Source organism: Trematomus bernacchii, unplaced genomic scaffold (genome assembly GCF_902827165.1).
Source record: "Trematomus bernacchii unplaced genomic scaffold, fTreBer1.1, whole genome shotgun sequence".
Lineage (NCBI taxonomy): Eukaryota > Metazoa > Chordata > Actinopteri > Perciformes > Nototheniidae > Trematomus > Trematomus bernacchii.
The window spans coordinates 9,443,215-9,459,679 of record NW_022987705.1 but is presented as its reverse complement, the minus strand read 5'-3'; the positions used below and the strand labels follow the sequence as shown (position 1 = coordinate 9,459,679).

General features: G+C 38.7%; 1 protein-coding gene across 1 annotated transcript; it reads right to left on the bottom strand.

Annotated features, from left to right (window-relative positions):
- Window positions 1-13,194: 13,194 nt before the first annotated feature.
- LOC117490710 (5-beta-cholestane-3-alpha,7-alpha-diol 12-alpha-hydroxylase-like) lies at window positions 13,195-14,730 on the bottom strand. Its single transcript, XM_034140493.1, has one exon. It carries the CDS (start codon window positions 14,728-14,730, stop codon window positions 13,195-13,197), a length of 1,536 nt encoding a protein of 511 aa, XP_033996384.1.
- Window positions 14,731-16,465: the final 1,735 nt, after the last annotated feature.

Below are 16,465 nucleotides of genomic sequence, written 5' to 3'. Positions count from 1 at the left end.
CAAGAGCGTAGAGCTGCGATAGAGGAGTGGGTGGATGCCTGGATAAGAAAGCTTGTGTGTCCTGCTTCCTGAGTTTGAGTGTACCTGCTGTTTTAAGGGACCACCTTTTTAGCTCCCTGTGCTAAATAATTCAAAGCTAGATCGTGTGTGCAAAAGGGTGGTTGAGAAACCAGAAGCTCTGTCATCAAATAGTTATGATCACCAGAATAGAATTTAGTTAAAGCCAATGTGGAGCAATGTGTGTGTGTGTTTGTGTGTGTAAGAAAAAGAAAGAGAGAGTGAGGCTGTGTGTGTGGGAGATGTTAGATGGTTGTAGGAGCGTCTGTCATTGGACTGGAGCCGAGTATATCAGTGTTGAAGAGTAAATATGACATTTAATGTCTGCCTATGTCAAACTGAAACCTTTGTCAAATATATCCATGGTAACAAAGCTTAGAGTTATATTACAAAGACATAACATATTGCTTTTAGTACTTTGTGTTGTTTAAAACACATGTGTTACTGTAATACAGACAGACAAAACACTAAGGTGAACCATATCCAAAGTTATCTGTTGTGAATATACCCCTGTTACCATGCTCTCAAAAACATTTAAATTCCCTATGACTGATATTTGTAACCTTTCTTTTTACAACCGAAGAACATAGTTTAAATTATAAGAAATAAGAATAACTCTATGATTAGTTAAAGTGGATAGAAAAGCTTATCTAAAAAATATAATGTCATTTAATGCCAATGGTCGGAAATCCTTAGTAGTATACAATTAAACTTGTTCCCTCTCTCAAGCCTAAATTGTAATTACTTGAATTGGTGAGTCATACAATTAGTATTTAAACTTAGGCACCATGTGCTAAGTGTTTCAATTATTTGCTAAATTACATATACTTATTTTGCATTCAACTTGAAATGACCCACTACTTAGTGTAACTAATAGGAAGGGTTACTATGCATTACATACAGTGACAACTACAGTTATATCAGATGAGCTCCACATTTTTTTCTGTAGCTTCTAAGCATTTTTGAAAATGCATGTTTAATTTGAAATGTTTGAAACAAAAACCTGAGCTGGGACAGAGCATTTCTGTCAACTCTAATCAGATTGTCATTAAATGAAGCCATAGAAAAGAGACATTCCACTGCCCTTTTATTACAGCAGACATATTTGACTTATCTTAGTCAGAAAAGCACAATGGCTCTTTTCTATTCAACCTTTCCAGTAAGTCAAGATAGTGTGTCAGAGAGCCAGCATGCACACTGCCAGCATCCTGAGACTGAAACAGCTGAATGTAATTCATCCATTATTAAATGTGTCTTCTTCAAGTTCTTCCCTCGTCTTTTTTATGTGACAAAAACCTAATAAAGTGGGTAGCATCCAACTCTGGTTTGGTTATGGAATCCTTAGTGAGCTTTGTGAATGAACAACTGTGAATCACATGTTGTGTATTACAGTCACATGACCCACGTAGTGTTATATTTACTTTTGAAAATGACCCCTGACCACTAAACTTATGTTGAACACATTTTTGAATCAGGAGTAATTCACTGTTCAAATGTCTAACCTTAAAATACCGTTTTTACTGAGCAGCTCCCTGGAATTGCGTGTGATGATGTATGAAGCAAGAAAACATTTTTTTTCAAAATGGCCCTCAACCACATGCAATAAAGCGGATGAGATTGTTTATCAATATTCTAAATAATAAATGAGAACTAATCATAAGCTTTTAGATGTTTACCATTTAAGTCATCATAAGAGGTATAGCTCACATCTCTAATGTTGCATACTTTCAATTTTATGAATACTTATATACAGCATTTGAATTATTTTGAAACTGCTGTTGGCATCGGTGACTTTTTTCTGCATCTTTAAGGGGCCATTTTAAAAGAACAAACACTAAATCTAGCAAATGGATGCCATTAACACCGTGCATGTCGAGATCAATCTTACAATTATCCTTACAGATGAGTGTTATTAAGCTTGAACGGATGGTTTAAAAAGAGAGGGGGGAGAGAGAGAGTATACACAGACCCTCTTGTCTCTTCCCCGACCGAGAGTTAGCTTAATCAGATTGCAGAACAAGCAAGTGTGGTCCCTCGAGCGAGAAATTGTTTTGGGTGCATCGCAGTAAAGGAATCATTTAATGTGCCAGGATTCTCGCTGCTTTCAGTTTAAATGATTGCCACGGTAAATCCCCCACCCCGAGTCTCCACATTAACAGTTCATGTACATTCTATCATCCCCATTAACCTCCGTAAATACAATATGCACTATGAGCTTCATTGCTCAGGTACAGTACACGTTCTCTGCTAGCTATAGATCCTGATCTAATCTATGCTCAGTGCTCTGATGGTAAAGATCCAAACTGTGAAATAATAGTTTGGGTTTTTCGGCGTGCTCGTAGATAATGCATTTGGACCTGAGTGCATATAAGACAAGCCTCATTGAGCTGCAGATGTAATCTAGAACATAAGTCTATGCCCCAGGTGGCCTGTTTGCGTTTACTGTTTTGAACGAGTAAATTTGAATCTAAACTCTTAAAGCTTTTTCCATGTACCAGGTATGAGCACGATAACGCTGGTCCACTCTTGAGGGTTTGAATATATTTGTGGGTGTGCTCCCATTTGTTTATGCCCCAAACCTTTAGCAGCTACTTTACTACTTACTGGGCATCAGTAGATGTTAATGTTCGTACAAGTTTAGTTTTTTTGTGTGCTGATTATTTGCCCCTATGTGCACCCTAAGGAAGTCTCAATGTGGGGGCAGCATATCTTGCCACCAATGTCTGCAAGGTACTTTCTGTCGTGCACCCCCTCACTATCTATATCTCTAAATTCTCTCTGTGAAGGTTTGCCCTCTATAAGTTTAAAAAGATAGAAAGGTGAAACTGTCACATTTTTAAAGATCCCCATTCATTATTTTGTCTGCACTATTTCTGAAACCCTCCATGGGGAATAGTATTGATTGACTCTCAAATCAGCCTAGCCTAAGTCAGAAACTCTGCCTCAAATTCCCAAAGTGGTCATTATTTTGAAGGTTCATGGGAGCCAGATTTTTTTGGAAAGGTGGAAATATTCAAAATGTACGAAGTGTTTTTATCTGTGAACTATCCCCTGAGGTCAGCAGACTTGTGTTGCCATTTTAAAACAGCAATCACGACTATTCTACATCCTCTCCCTCTCCCGCCTCCCATTTCTGCAGCAAATCCAGATTGTAATTTTTGACTCTGCCCTCAGGTGGCTGACAGGCAGCAGCAGGAAAAAAGAAATATGAGATGGAGAGGAGGGGGATGGGGACAGAGATGAAACAAGGGAAAAAGTTAAATGAGAGATGGATGGGAGTAGTGAACCAAGGAGAGACACGAGAGGATTGATGAAGCTACAGATGAATGTGAAAGATCATATTTGTCTTAAATCACCAAAAGACACATATGCAACATCCTCTCTAAAGGTTACAGCAATACAGAGAAACGATCGGCAGCTCAGACAATATGTAAGGGCTGAAGTTCGTCTAATTCACAAGCATCTTTCTCACTAAAGTTGTATTACTTCTGTTACAGCTTCGACTTAATGGATTAGGACTATCCATATGTTGCTTGTACAGACATGTTTATAAGCTGTTCAAAGATGATGATATAAGATGCTATATGAGAGATAAACTATGAGATAGCTGAACTAAACTCAATACGTCCTGCAGAATTGTTGATTTTGTATTTTTTTTCTGTCAGGGGACATGAAACTTCAAATAGTTTAGAACCCTTCTAGAACAAATGACACAAAATTCACAATAAGAGTTGATAACAACACAAATCTATCATGTTTGTTTTTTATGTATTGTGTCTTGACATTTGTCTATGTTGATGTTACACATGGAAATGCTGTGATGCAAGTCACATTTCAGACTTGATCTGACCAATAAAGTATTATCTCATCGTATGTCTAGCTTTTTGAAACTACCCAAAAACTCAAATATGCTTTGTCCATGCTTTTTTATTAACCATAAAAATGTGTCTAATAGAAGACAATTTTAGAGTGAATTGACTTGAGAAGGTTATATCACTTGCGAGGACTGGATCAGCTGAAATTGCACCTCATCATAAAATGCATTTATAAGCTTTCTTAATTGAAAAAAGGTACAATCTGAACCAGCATAAGTTTTCAAGTTGACAAAGACACTAACATGATGACAAAGCTGAAATAAGACTGTCATTTAAAAATATCTGTTATATAATATCTGCAATGTTTTAAATAGAACTACTAAAGCATTTAAACGTCATTATCTTAATTAGAGTGTCTATCAAATGATAGATGTTACAAGTCATGGTCAAGTTAATATTTAATATTTCACTGGGACTGATTTGCTATCTCGTTTTAATTAGCTCTATGGTGCTGGTGGCTGTGATGGTGTTCAGCTCTCATTAAACCCTAGCAGCAACTTGCGGCATCACAGGCCTGTGACCCCCCCCCCCCCACACTAATTTCATCCCAAGATAAAAAAAAGTCCCTCTCTCAAAAAATGATGCGTGAACATCTCCACCAACTGCAATACCAGTCGAAATGAGAACAGCAGCAGCAACAGAAATCGGGGCAAGGAACCGGCAGGAATCAGCACATACTCCTAAATGCTTTGTTAAGGTGTGATTTTTTTGAAGAGGCCTGTTTGGAAATGTGTTGAGTTAAAGTGTTTTTGTTTCCTTCAAATGCTAACTCTTGGTCATGCAACTAGAATTTTCCAAAGGGGGGTTCGTTTAGCATGAAACACTTGAAATAACTAAAGGATAAGTAAAACAAATAAAGTAGAAAGAAAGTGAGGTCATAGAAAACTATTTCTGCTAAAAAGTTAGCAATGATTGAGAGTCAGAGCTAAACATTTCAGATGTGTGTATCTCACACTGCACTGTAACCTTTATTCATGTATCTTTGTTATTCATGTTTTATTATCTTTGCTTTTAAATGAGTGTTTTTAAATGCCATTTCATATCTTTTGCTTTTAAACGCCATTTTACAATATGTTTCTTAAAGCTCTTAATGTCTTTCATTTTTGTAAAGCATTTTGAATTGCCTTGTGTTGAAAGGTGCTATATAAATACACTTGCCTTGCCTTACTAGCATGGCTAAATCACCTGAAATGTGAGTATTTTTGTGGAACCAAACATCGCATCGTGTCCGGTGTGAACGCAGCATAGAGAATTGTAGGTAGTCAGTACTTGGAATATTACAAACAGATTGCCATGACAACAACTCCTATCCCACCTGACACCTGCAACTGATATGGGGCGCACACAGACACCGACCTGCACTGCTCCGCACGAACAGCTTCACCTACAACAACAAGAACAGGAAGAAGGGTAATGATCATCTGACATCCTTACACGATTGTTCATGTTAGGGCTTACCAAAGACAAACTCATATAGACTTAATTGTAACCCCAAAATTACAACTTTAAAGCAGAGTGGCATGGACATTCATCTTATACACAGAGCAGCTATAACATCTAGTAAAGAGGAGGAGAGAGAGAAAGACCACCAGTGGGTAGAAAAAAGAATGGATAACAAGAAACATACTCCAACCCTCCCAAAAGCACACCAGTGGGACTCTGTTACACGGCTGGGCTGTCAGAACGACCTTAAGTCACCACGAATCAATAAGACACGCCCTCGAGACAATCACATGCAGCAGCTGGAGAAACAGTGCATCAGTGAAAGACGAAGAACCATGGAAAAGACACTAAATTAATTTGATTAAAATCATGTGTTGACAACTGAGCAATCTTGACATGCTCCAAATGATAAATATGTTTTTTTTTAAGTATCGACAGGTATCATTTTTCATCCTTGTCTTTTATCTATTCCAAACCACTGTCATGTCATAATGTATGAGGCAAACTTGCGACAGTCAAACTTGCCTTATTAGCATAATAAAAGGCTAACAGAGACAACCGCATAATCCATCATTGTTGAACATGGTGGTTATTAAAATGTCACACTATTTCTGTCGGCCAATTTAGACCATTTTTGGAAGCAATGTAAATGTGCAGGGAAGTATCTCTGAGTTGACACAACCCTTCAACTAATTTGATAGTTCAAATTTAATCAGGCAGTGAATGTAGCCAGAGCCAAATATCCTTTTTAAATATTTGAATTACATAAACTATCAATGCAGAGGCAATTTCTTGCAAGGCCCAGTGTTTTATAGTCTTATTGAGTATATTAGTTTAGTATAGTTTATCGGACAAAGATGCAATCCCATATATATATCGATGAGCACAATTTGGCCTATTCAGAATTAACCCTGAAAGTTGATAAAATATTTTATATTAATTGTACTGGCTGACAAATAACAAGTCTCAGTAATTAAAAAGTCCATGCTTTATTGCTATTTCTACAGGGAAGCAATACAATTAAAGTATGGGAATAAACAGCATGCCCAGAATGCATCTCTGTTCAACGTTTTAACTCATAACTATTAACTATTAAAAAATATGTTCATACAACAACCTGAGCTAATTTAGCTTCCTTCAAGTCTCAGCATTTATAGTCAGTGTGTTCTTGTTTGTTGTATGCCCTGTGAGATAAGAGTTTTTTTCTTTGTTTCCAGAAATAACTAAAGGAGCAACAGGAAATTGAGACCGCCAAATGCCCTCCATCTAATGGGTTTTCTTGGCTTTCAAAAAGAAGCACTCCATTCAAGAGGGTCTGGCTGCATTGAAAGAGAGAAACAGCATTGGCAGATGTCACTTGAGAAGAGGGAGTTTACTCTTGAGTAAAATCAAGTAAACAGCGAACAAAAATCCAACATAAACACAATGGCAGCCCACAGAAATGTGAGGATTAGAAAGTATGTCCAGCACCATCAAAGGCATACATTCAAATACCACAGCAGCTGTCTCCAGCTACACATGAATGTATTATTGGAGAAGAAAATCTTTTTTTTAGTGTGTCGTAAAGAATATCTGAGAATTACATTTAATGTTACAGTTGTTGGTCTCCTGTATCCTACTCTGTATATACTTTCTTTCATGGCAGCTGGTGAGAAAACCCACAGCTGTGTTGAAGTGGATTGCAAAGAGCTTTGATTCGCTGTGCTTTCACTAAACCACTCCAGCACTCTTTGATTTAGGTTGTTTGTAAAACATGATAGGAGCTTTATATTTTAACTTTGACATGAGTCGTTCTGTTTCAAGGGGAATGCTTAAGTTCATAGGGGCTCCCAACAAAACAGGGTGAACCTTTGAAACTTAAGGACTGTCTGCCAAGGATCACAGTTTAAATTGGTCTAAACATTTAACTGAACGTTTTCTTTGGTTCCAAAGCCTTATTCCTGTCAAGAATCCACATCCCTTCAAATAGTTGTGTAATGTAAGGGGAAGCATCAACAGTCCTCTATCTATGGAAAAAATGCATTTTAAAGTTCAACAAAAGCTAATAAGTTGGTCAAAGCAAATAGGTATATTGTTCATGCATTTTGTTACCATCCTTCTAATGGAGCTCAGGAAGAAGACACTTGACTAAACACTAAACAAACAGTGAATGCACCTCGCTGCTGATGATGAAGAGATCCATTGGAAATGAAGTGTTACACAATGAATGTCAGAAATTCATTACCATAGATAGTGAACCCATTTGCTCTCTGTTGCCATACATTACCTACAACAACAAGTCTGCAAACTTCTGGAAAGGTACTTTGTGATTATACAAATTCAGCAAATGAATTCCCTAAGGTGTCAAGTTTGTTTTCCACTCTCGCTGTCTTTCCCCAATTTCTCTTTCCCCATTTCCCATCCAGCTTTATAATTGGTCTAATAATGATGAAGATGAAAGCCTGTGGCTGGGTCTCTGTGCTCAGTCTATCGAGTCCACAAGGCGCTTTAACCTCTCATAGATTTACATTATTCATCGTGGGGGGAACTGAATGCTCTACACACAATTCAGATTAATTCTCTTTTTTTAACGGGAAACCTTAGAGTTGAAAAAGGGCAATGTCGCGGTACATTTTCTGAAAAATACAAGAGAGAATTATGCTTTTATAAATTGGCTTTTTCTTAAATTCTTCAATATGAATTAAATGTTGAAGGAATAATGACGCCATCAGTCTTTTGATTGGCTTCCTTGCTTTCACTACCCTGTCTCACACCTTGTATTACCTCCTGGGGAAATGAAGGCTTGATATAATCACACTAAAGGAAATAATCGAACATTGTGCAACCAAGACATGAAGAGGATAGTGCTTTGTTTTCCCCCCTGGTTGCTATTGGTAGCTATGCCCAGGGAGCTGTGGTGGAAAAACAAGAGAAACTCGACTCGGAAAAGGAAAAAGCCCCATTGACTGAGGAGGAAAAGACGGCAAACCCAACATGAAACCCAAGATACTTGAGAGAGTTATAAACCTACAATGAGTAAGCCTTCTTTTTAAGGTAACAACAAAAAAGAAGGAAACACTCAAAGTAATCCAGTTGTCTTTGCAGCTCAGTTGTGTTTATTTCCCATTTGTGATTAAAGGATTTCCAAACAAATCCACGGATGACCTTAAGAGGGATATATCACTGCTCCTTTATAATCCTCAACCCAAACCAATACAAAGAATACATGTACACTAAACATGCAGGAAGAAACACCAAGGATATTATATTTGTTATATGTATTAGTTTAATCATATAGTGATCAGCAATTGTTAACTATAGCAGGAGAAATGTATAAATACTTAACTTTTTGTCCATGATCTTGTAGTTAATATTTCCTTTTTTCAAACCTAAAAGCAGCTTACCATCTCTTGCTTGGCTCGGTTGTCTCCTTGCAGATTCTGTCTATTTAACCTCATCCTCCGCCTTAATCCTGTACATAAGCCCAAAACAAGAGATCACCACACACACCCACACACTGTACGTGTACGCATGCACAAAAGAACATCTGAATACAATCAATCTGAAAGACCTGCAACAACATAAACCAACAGCTAAAGCCATGCATGTTTTGGTGTTAAGAGGAAATTGGTGAAAAAGAACCCTGGAAAAGCACCTGCTAGCCTACTGAAGCATAATAGCTAGGTTAAACAATGTAAAATCATATCAACAATGCTACTGCTAACATTCTGCCAACATAATAACTTAACAAAAAAATTAAAACACATGTAAAATACAACAACATTACAACATGAAGGGATGGACTATGTTTTCAAAATGACGTGTAAACCAAAAACAGGTAGCAGCAGGTGAAAGCAGAAAATGTGCAACTAACTTAAATATTGGGGAAGAGAAGGATTGGCCTGTTTTGTATTAGCAGTGCAAATACAGTATGTTGATGCTTTTTCATCAAGCATCATTGGCAAAATATGGAAAAAACCCAAGACAAAGACAGAATAGAAAGACATACCAACAGGCCCAAGGAATTGGCTTCAGACTCAAATGTATCATGTAAAAAACAGTACTTTAAAGGGGACCTATCATGCAAAATGCACTTTTGTACGTCTTTTATACATGAATATGTGTCCCCGGTGTTCCAGGGAACTCACCAAGTGTCAGAAAACACAACCCTCTCTATTTTCCTCCATACCCAAATCTCTAAAAAAGGGGCTGCAACGGATCTGATAAAAACTGATCCAGATTTGAACACTGTCCTGACGTGCAAGAGATGTAATATATAACAAACATTAGCTGCTCTTTTAAATACATACACACATACAAAAGTCTACAGTTTATAATCTTTCCAGTCCACTGATACATTATGACAAGTCAGAGCTGATCATACTCCATCATGCCGGATGTTGTCTCTCAACTCTTTTCCTCTCCACACCTCCTCCCCCACCCTGACCTCCATTTCTACTCTCCTCCTTTGAGTCTCCCTCTCTTCTCCTCCATCTAAACATGATTTGCCTGTCACACCGTCACATCCCTGAAGTCTCCCCCCCCCCCTTTACAGAGTCCTCATCCAGCTCCGTTTGTACTCTCAGTGAGATGCAATTGTGACTTCCTGATTTACACATCTGATGTATTTGATACTCAGGTTATTCTCTTAAACTGGGGCTTCTTAGCTTCCTATTGCACCAACCCCTCTCCTACAGAGGCAGCTTTAATTGCACATGGTTGTCTGCATGATTACCCAAGCACAGATAAAGTATGATGTAAAATCATAGTGACAGATGACGTGTGGAGGGGGGGAGAATCAGCAAAGCAGGGGAGAAATTAAGGTAGAGTTGGTTAGAAAATATTGCAGAAAGCGATGGAGATGGAATGACCAAGAGAGATACAGTACATGTGTCCTGAGGTCCTTAAATAAAAGTTGATCTGTTTTCATGAAAACCATTATCAATATCTACAGGGTTTGACAGTTATATTTTAAAACTAATGACATTTCGGTCTCTGAAATTAAATGAACCTGCACTCTAATCACACCGAGGTAATATTCTGATAATTGCAGCTGTCAAATATCACCTCAACCAGATTATCCTATTTCAATTAATGTTTTAATGATAGCATATTGTTTCTGTCAATTACAGGCCACCAATGTTTAGCACAACAGAACCTGTTCATTTTTTACATTAAGCTCATCTTGGCATGGGCATAAAGCAACAAGGGTAGGAAAAGAGGTCCAGAGATTGAATGTCAAAAATAGAGGTAAATTAGTTTACTGGCATGTGTAGAAGAGTCCAAACGGAGGTTAGAGTCCAAGACTGAACAGAAAACATTGCAGGAAAAAAGTGGAGGGAAACACAGATTCCAGTAGCCTATGTGTCGCTTAAAAACAAGGCAAAACAACGGGGGAAAGGATAAAGGGCTGGTGAACAAAAGTAGAAAGAAACAGGTGAGAGCGTAGGAGGGGAAGGTCAGGTGACTGTGGGGGCTGGATGTTGGAGTCATGTGACTGAGGCAGATGGAAAGGTCTGAGAGCACCTGGTGGATGGAAGGAGAATTGCAATAATGCCAAAGAAAGGCATCAGGGAGACAGGGGACTGACGGGAGGGACAGAGGGGAAGAATGAGCAAAAACAGGACTGAAGCAAATATTTTGACAAATGTTGATGTGAAGTCTGGCAGATCTGTCTTGCAAAACCAGATGGCTATAATTATTAAGTAAATACATTTTTCGTAGGAGACTTTGTTTAAAATGTGACATACAAATTATAATTTTATCATCTAAATGTATTGATATTTTATTTGGAAATTGGTCAAATTAAACACGCTCGCAGTTTGGTTTTTCCTTTGGGACCAACAAATAAAGTTGTGTTGATGATGACACTAATAAACCTTCATGAGCAACTGTTTGCATATATCAGATATAAAGTAGACCTATATGGTTTGTCTGCACTGCGGGTTAGGAAAAGTGTTACTGCTTACTTGTTCTTTTATGCAATTATTAAAAATACGTTTGTATGTACAGTAGTTACAGTTAGAACTATGGGTCGATCTTTGCTTAAATGAAAGTTCTACATATGGTTGAACTTCAACACATTCATTTTGGCATCCAAACAGGGACTTAGGCTGATTATGTCAGAGTTATGGCATGTCTAATCATAAACACATTTTGAAGCTCTGACAACAGGGGGTTATCTGAAGCAGCCACGATCGAGCAAGATCTTCTGTACCTTGCTCTTAACCTTAAAAAATGTAAATGATTGTTAAAGCAATATTTAGGGTGAAATGTTATGGATTTGTATTTCAAACGATTACGCTTCAAAACGTATGGGTCCAAATTACGTTTTCCTGGCAAACAACCACATAAAAGTTTCTTAACTGTCAATGCTGCAAAGTCATACCTCCACTGTATGATTCTATCCCACATTGAATACTGTTTTACAAACTGGTCGTTTGCTTGTGCCACAAACCTCAAACCAATAGAACAGCTGTACAAGAGAGCTATGTTTTTGACAGAAAGCCAAATTCATACCACCACTGTACCATCCTTGAAAAACACAATTTCTTAAGCTTTGACAATTTTAAGTCTTTTAAAAGTATGTGTTTTTTTTATAAATGTTTACATGGACTGGCCCCTCCCTTATTGGAATTCATCCACAAAAAACACACTGGACGCTGCACTAGGTCAGACACCAGAGGAGACTGTGAGGTCCACCGTATATAGACGGACCACTTTTGGACAAAATGTACTCCCCATGAAAGGCAGCTCTTTCTGGAATAGCCTCCCAACTAAGATACAGGATTGTCCCACTCTCAATAGTTTTAAAGGTCAACTCAAAGAATGGTTGAGAAACAAACAGACGTGCAATCACCGCTAAATGCACTTTAATACAGGGGCATCTCCTCTTGCACTTTAAGCATCTCTTTTATCTCCTCTTGCACTTTATATGTCGTTGCTGCTATATTGTATTACCATGTCATAAATACTTGTGTATGCTGCTCTTGCTCTTTTGCACTTTTTGCATATCATGTATTTAGTTTTTGCTATGTTTGTAAAATGTAATTTTCTTAAATGTTTTATGTGAGGGACTGCGGATGGAAATGAGCTCAAACCTAAATCTGGCACTGTTACGCTTGACACATTTGAATGTTTTAAGTGTTCCTCACTGTGCATTGTCCCTGCCAAATAAACGATTAAATGAAAATGAAAATGAACAAGGCAAGTTTATTTATATAGCAACTTTCAACAGAAGGCAATTCAAGGCGCTTTACAAAAATGAAAGACATTCAGACAAAGACATTTAAAAACAGTCATTAAAAATAAAAGATAAAATAAACATTAAAAGAGAAAATACATGAATCAGTTCACACAGAAGTTCCACTTTACTGATGCCTTTCTTTAAGGTGTCTCCGAACATGAGCTGTGTACGCTTGTATGGCACATACGTCCCGAGCAGCATACACAGATTCCCTGGGGTTACTAGCCCCAAATGTTCATTAACCAAAAATGAAACACAACCGCTCAGTTTCAATTAAAAGCAGCGGCAAAAAGAACATTTTTTTTTATCACATTCTACAATGCCACTTCATGTTGGATGTAATCTTTCTTCTTGAGTGAAATATGTGAGTGCACAGCTCTTAAAAAAATACTTTCAGACTTGAATTTGATAGCCCAAATGTAATCAACATTTTCCCATTATGTAGTATAATATGTTTTCCTCCTCCAACAAACCAAAGAGATGATCCAAACTTGATACAAAGTCCAGAAAAAAACTGTCAAATTAAAGTGAGTAAAACAGCAGAAATCAGAATATGTTCTCTCTTAAAAGAAAGACATGGTTGATGACTTTAGTTCAGAATCTGGGTCTGTACTGAAACGGCATGTCTTTTAGGGGATGATTTACTCCGAAGCCCTTTCGATTCAGGTCAGTATCAGGTACTTCGTCATGAGGATTCTTCAGCTCAATCTCAAAGTAGACCAACATCAGGAAAATAAACTGTTTCAGCTCATTGTTGGCAAAGAACCTCCCAGGACACATGGATACTCCCGCACCCCAAGGCATGTTGTAATACTTCACCTTCTTCCCCGCTTTGTAGAAGTCAGTTTTCTTGCTCCCATCTGGATTAAAAAAACGGTCATATTTGAATGAATGTGGGTCAGGGTGGATCTCAGGGTCAGTTTGGACGACCATGTAAGGAAAGAGGGCCAATCTGTCGCCCTTGCGGACTAAACATTTACAACCATCAGCCATGTTAAGCGTCATATCCTGGCTCACTGCTCGAATGAGGGTGGGTGTAGCGGTGAGACGAAGGGTCTCATCCACAGCACTGTCCAAGATTGGCATTTTCTTCAGCATTTCACAGGTCAAGTCAATCAAAGGGCCACCATGAAGTACTTTCTGGCCAGATTCCTTTAGAACCTGATCTACCTCCCCCTTCACAGCCGCCATGGCTTCAGGGTGCTTCATGATGAAGAAGAGTAGCCAGAATGCAGTAGGCCCTGTGTTGGCTTGGGAAACCCAAAGAAGCACAAGCATCAACCTGTCTACCATTGACTCATTTATACCCATGTCCATTATGGCCTGATGCATGTCACACACCCACTTGCTGACGTTGTCTCTTGTCTTCAACTTTTGTATTGACAGAGCATTCCAAAAAAATGCCCTGACCGTCTCTGCCTCCCTTTTCTTCTCCCGCTTAAGGCCTCCAAAAGCAAAATTGGGGATAAAGCGATCAAATGTACAGAACTTGTAATATAAGGCTTCTGATTCACTAATGTCTTTTTCTTTGGCTTTCTCTAGACTTCCTTCAGACTGGTGTGACGCATTGCCAAAAAGGGATAAGTAGCCAGCCCTAAAAATAATATTGTAGCTGTAATTATACAGATTGTCTTCTATCCAGGTCTTTTGAACTGAAGATGGAACAACGTTCTTCAACAACAAGCTCTGCAGATTAGTCATCATCGAGAGTGTCAAAATCTCCAGCCCAGGCCCCATTAGGTGATTGTGGCTGGACTTCGTGATCATTTGGCGCTCATTCCCAGAAGCTTTGTAACCAAAGAGTTGGTGCACCAGCTGAATGGCATACTTGTTGAAGTCAAGTCTTTCTCGGCTCTCCTTAACGAATGCACCAAAAATGAAAGGGTCCATAAGGAATGTGATGAAGTAGCCTCCCAACTGTACTGTGAATACATTGCCATGTTTTTGCCTCATTCTTTCTAGGAACTTCATTTTGTCCTTGCGATACTCTAAACCATGACCCAGCCAGGGGATGAGCCCCTTATCTAAAGGCGGTTCTCCTGGTTGCCGCTGTCGAAACCCCCCCAAAAGGTACAGGCCTCCAATCAGAGAGGCAAGGAGGCCAAGAAGAATTGGTGGCAACAAAGTCATGATGGATTTTTCTTGCTACCGCAGAGTGATATGGGGTTTTGGTCCGTGTCCTGCATGATATAAATACTTTTGCTCCTCCTTTCCTCACTGAGTGAATGAAACACATTACTGTTAAGGAATAATTCTTCTCGATATCTAATCTTTTGCTCTGTGACGTTTTATGATCTACTCTGACGTCTGTTATCTCCTTTAAGGAAAGGCATTATTGGTGCCATATGTGTTGTTGTTACCAGTTTGTGACCGGTCAACTTGTCTGGCACGAATGGTAATTGTTGTGGGAACGCTGAGGCACTTCTTTATCGGTGTTTGTGGACTCTAAGATGTGAAATCTTTGAGGCCATGAGTGTCGGACGCAGGTGGTTCAGTGTTCCCAGCTGTTTAGTCTACTCTCTCAGAGATGTTGATTACTCTCTGTGAACCAGTTAAAAGATCTAGCATAGAGAGAGAGGCTCTTCAGAATTGACGTGGCAACTCTACCGTGAAGTCAGAACCTCTGACTCTTTGACTTGTGATGTGAATCCTCCGGCCGATACTCTGAATAAACCCATCAGTGTTTGACATCAAAAGCTCCAACTCTCACCGTGTCTCCTTCCTGAGTCGGTGACTCCCAATGCATTGCTACACAGAAGTTTCCCCCACAATTACCATCAGATTTAGAAAATATTTAAACTGTGAACTGCTCGACTGACTCACGCACTGACTCCGGATCAGCAGATGATTCACTTGATAGTCAACAGTTGATCATACAGTATTATGACAAACTTTATTGTTTCGAGTGTCTTTGTTATGTACTTGAGGAACCATCCACTAAATAAAGTGTTTTTTAAATTGGTCATGGTTATTTTAAGAACCAGAAAAACATTACAAAAGAGATTTACTATGTTGCTTCAGCTTCCGAATGTTTAATTCATCCAAACTATTTCCAAGATATGGCCCTGTATATCCGAGAGAGAGAGAGAGAGAGAGAGAGAGAGAGAGAGAGAGAGAGAGAGAGAGAGAGAGAGAGAGAGAGAGAGAGAGAGAGAGAGAGAGAGAGAGAGAGAGAGAGAGAGAGAGAGAGAGAGAGAGAGAGCGAGAGACCAAAGGTGATGGATTGTGGCATTATCAATGAAAAGGTTTCCGCACCAAAATCTGTCAAATGCCTGGCCTTGGCTGCTAAAATGAATAGTACCCTTAACTTGTCAACACTTTTCCCCCCATATCATCTACTTTATTTTCCTACTGTTCTGTTACAAACAAAAACACCTCACAGGAAATATAATCCATGTAGTCCAAGGTTGGATTTCAATTCGATGCAGTAAAGTCAGCATGTTGCACTGATGAAAACAGAATTGGCGTGGAGAAAAAAACAGTTTATACTCAAATTATATTGATATTATATCTAGGTAAATGACCACAGATTGGCGTATTGTTTAAGGAAATAACTGAAAATAAAGGCACAAGCGACTGTAATTCTAAAAAAAGAATAAGAGCATTTGTGATAAAGTCATAACACACTCCAGAAAAACAACCAAGACATTGCAGTCTAGCTTGTCCTTTTGCAAAGCAGCCTAATTTTAGCAAAGGCTGCTAAAACTATCTCAGATTCCCTTTCAAAGGGTTAGTCAGGGTTAAGCTTCAGCACCAATGTGATCATGTTCAGGCAGAATGAGAGCAGATAAGGAGGCCTCAAGGACAGTTGTTTCAGAATGAGCCATTTGAAGGTATTGATTTTTCCCTCCTTCGCACGAGTCAG

Coding starts and splice junctions, on each gene's coding strand:
- LOC117490710 (XM_034140493.1), bottom strand. CDS start 14,730: ATGACTTTGTTGCCACCAATTCTTCTTGGCCTCCTTGCCTCTCTGATT.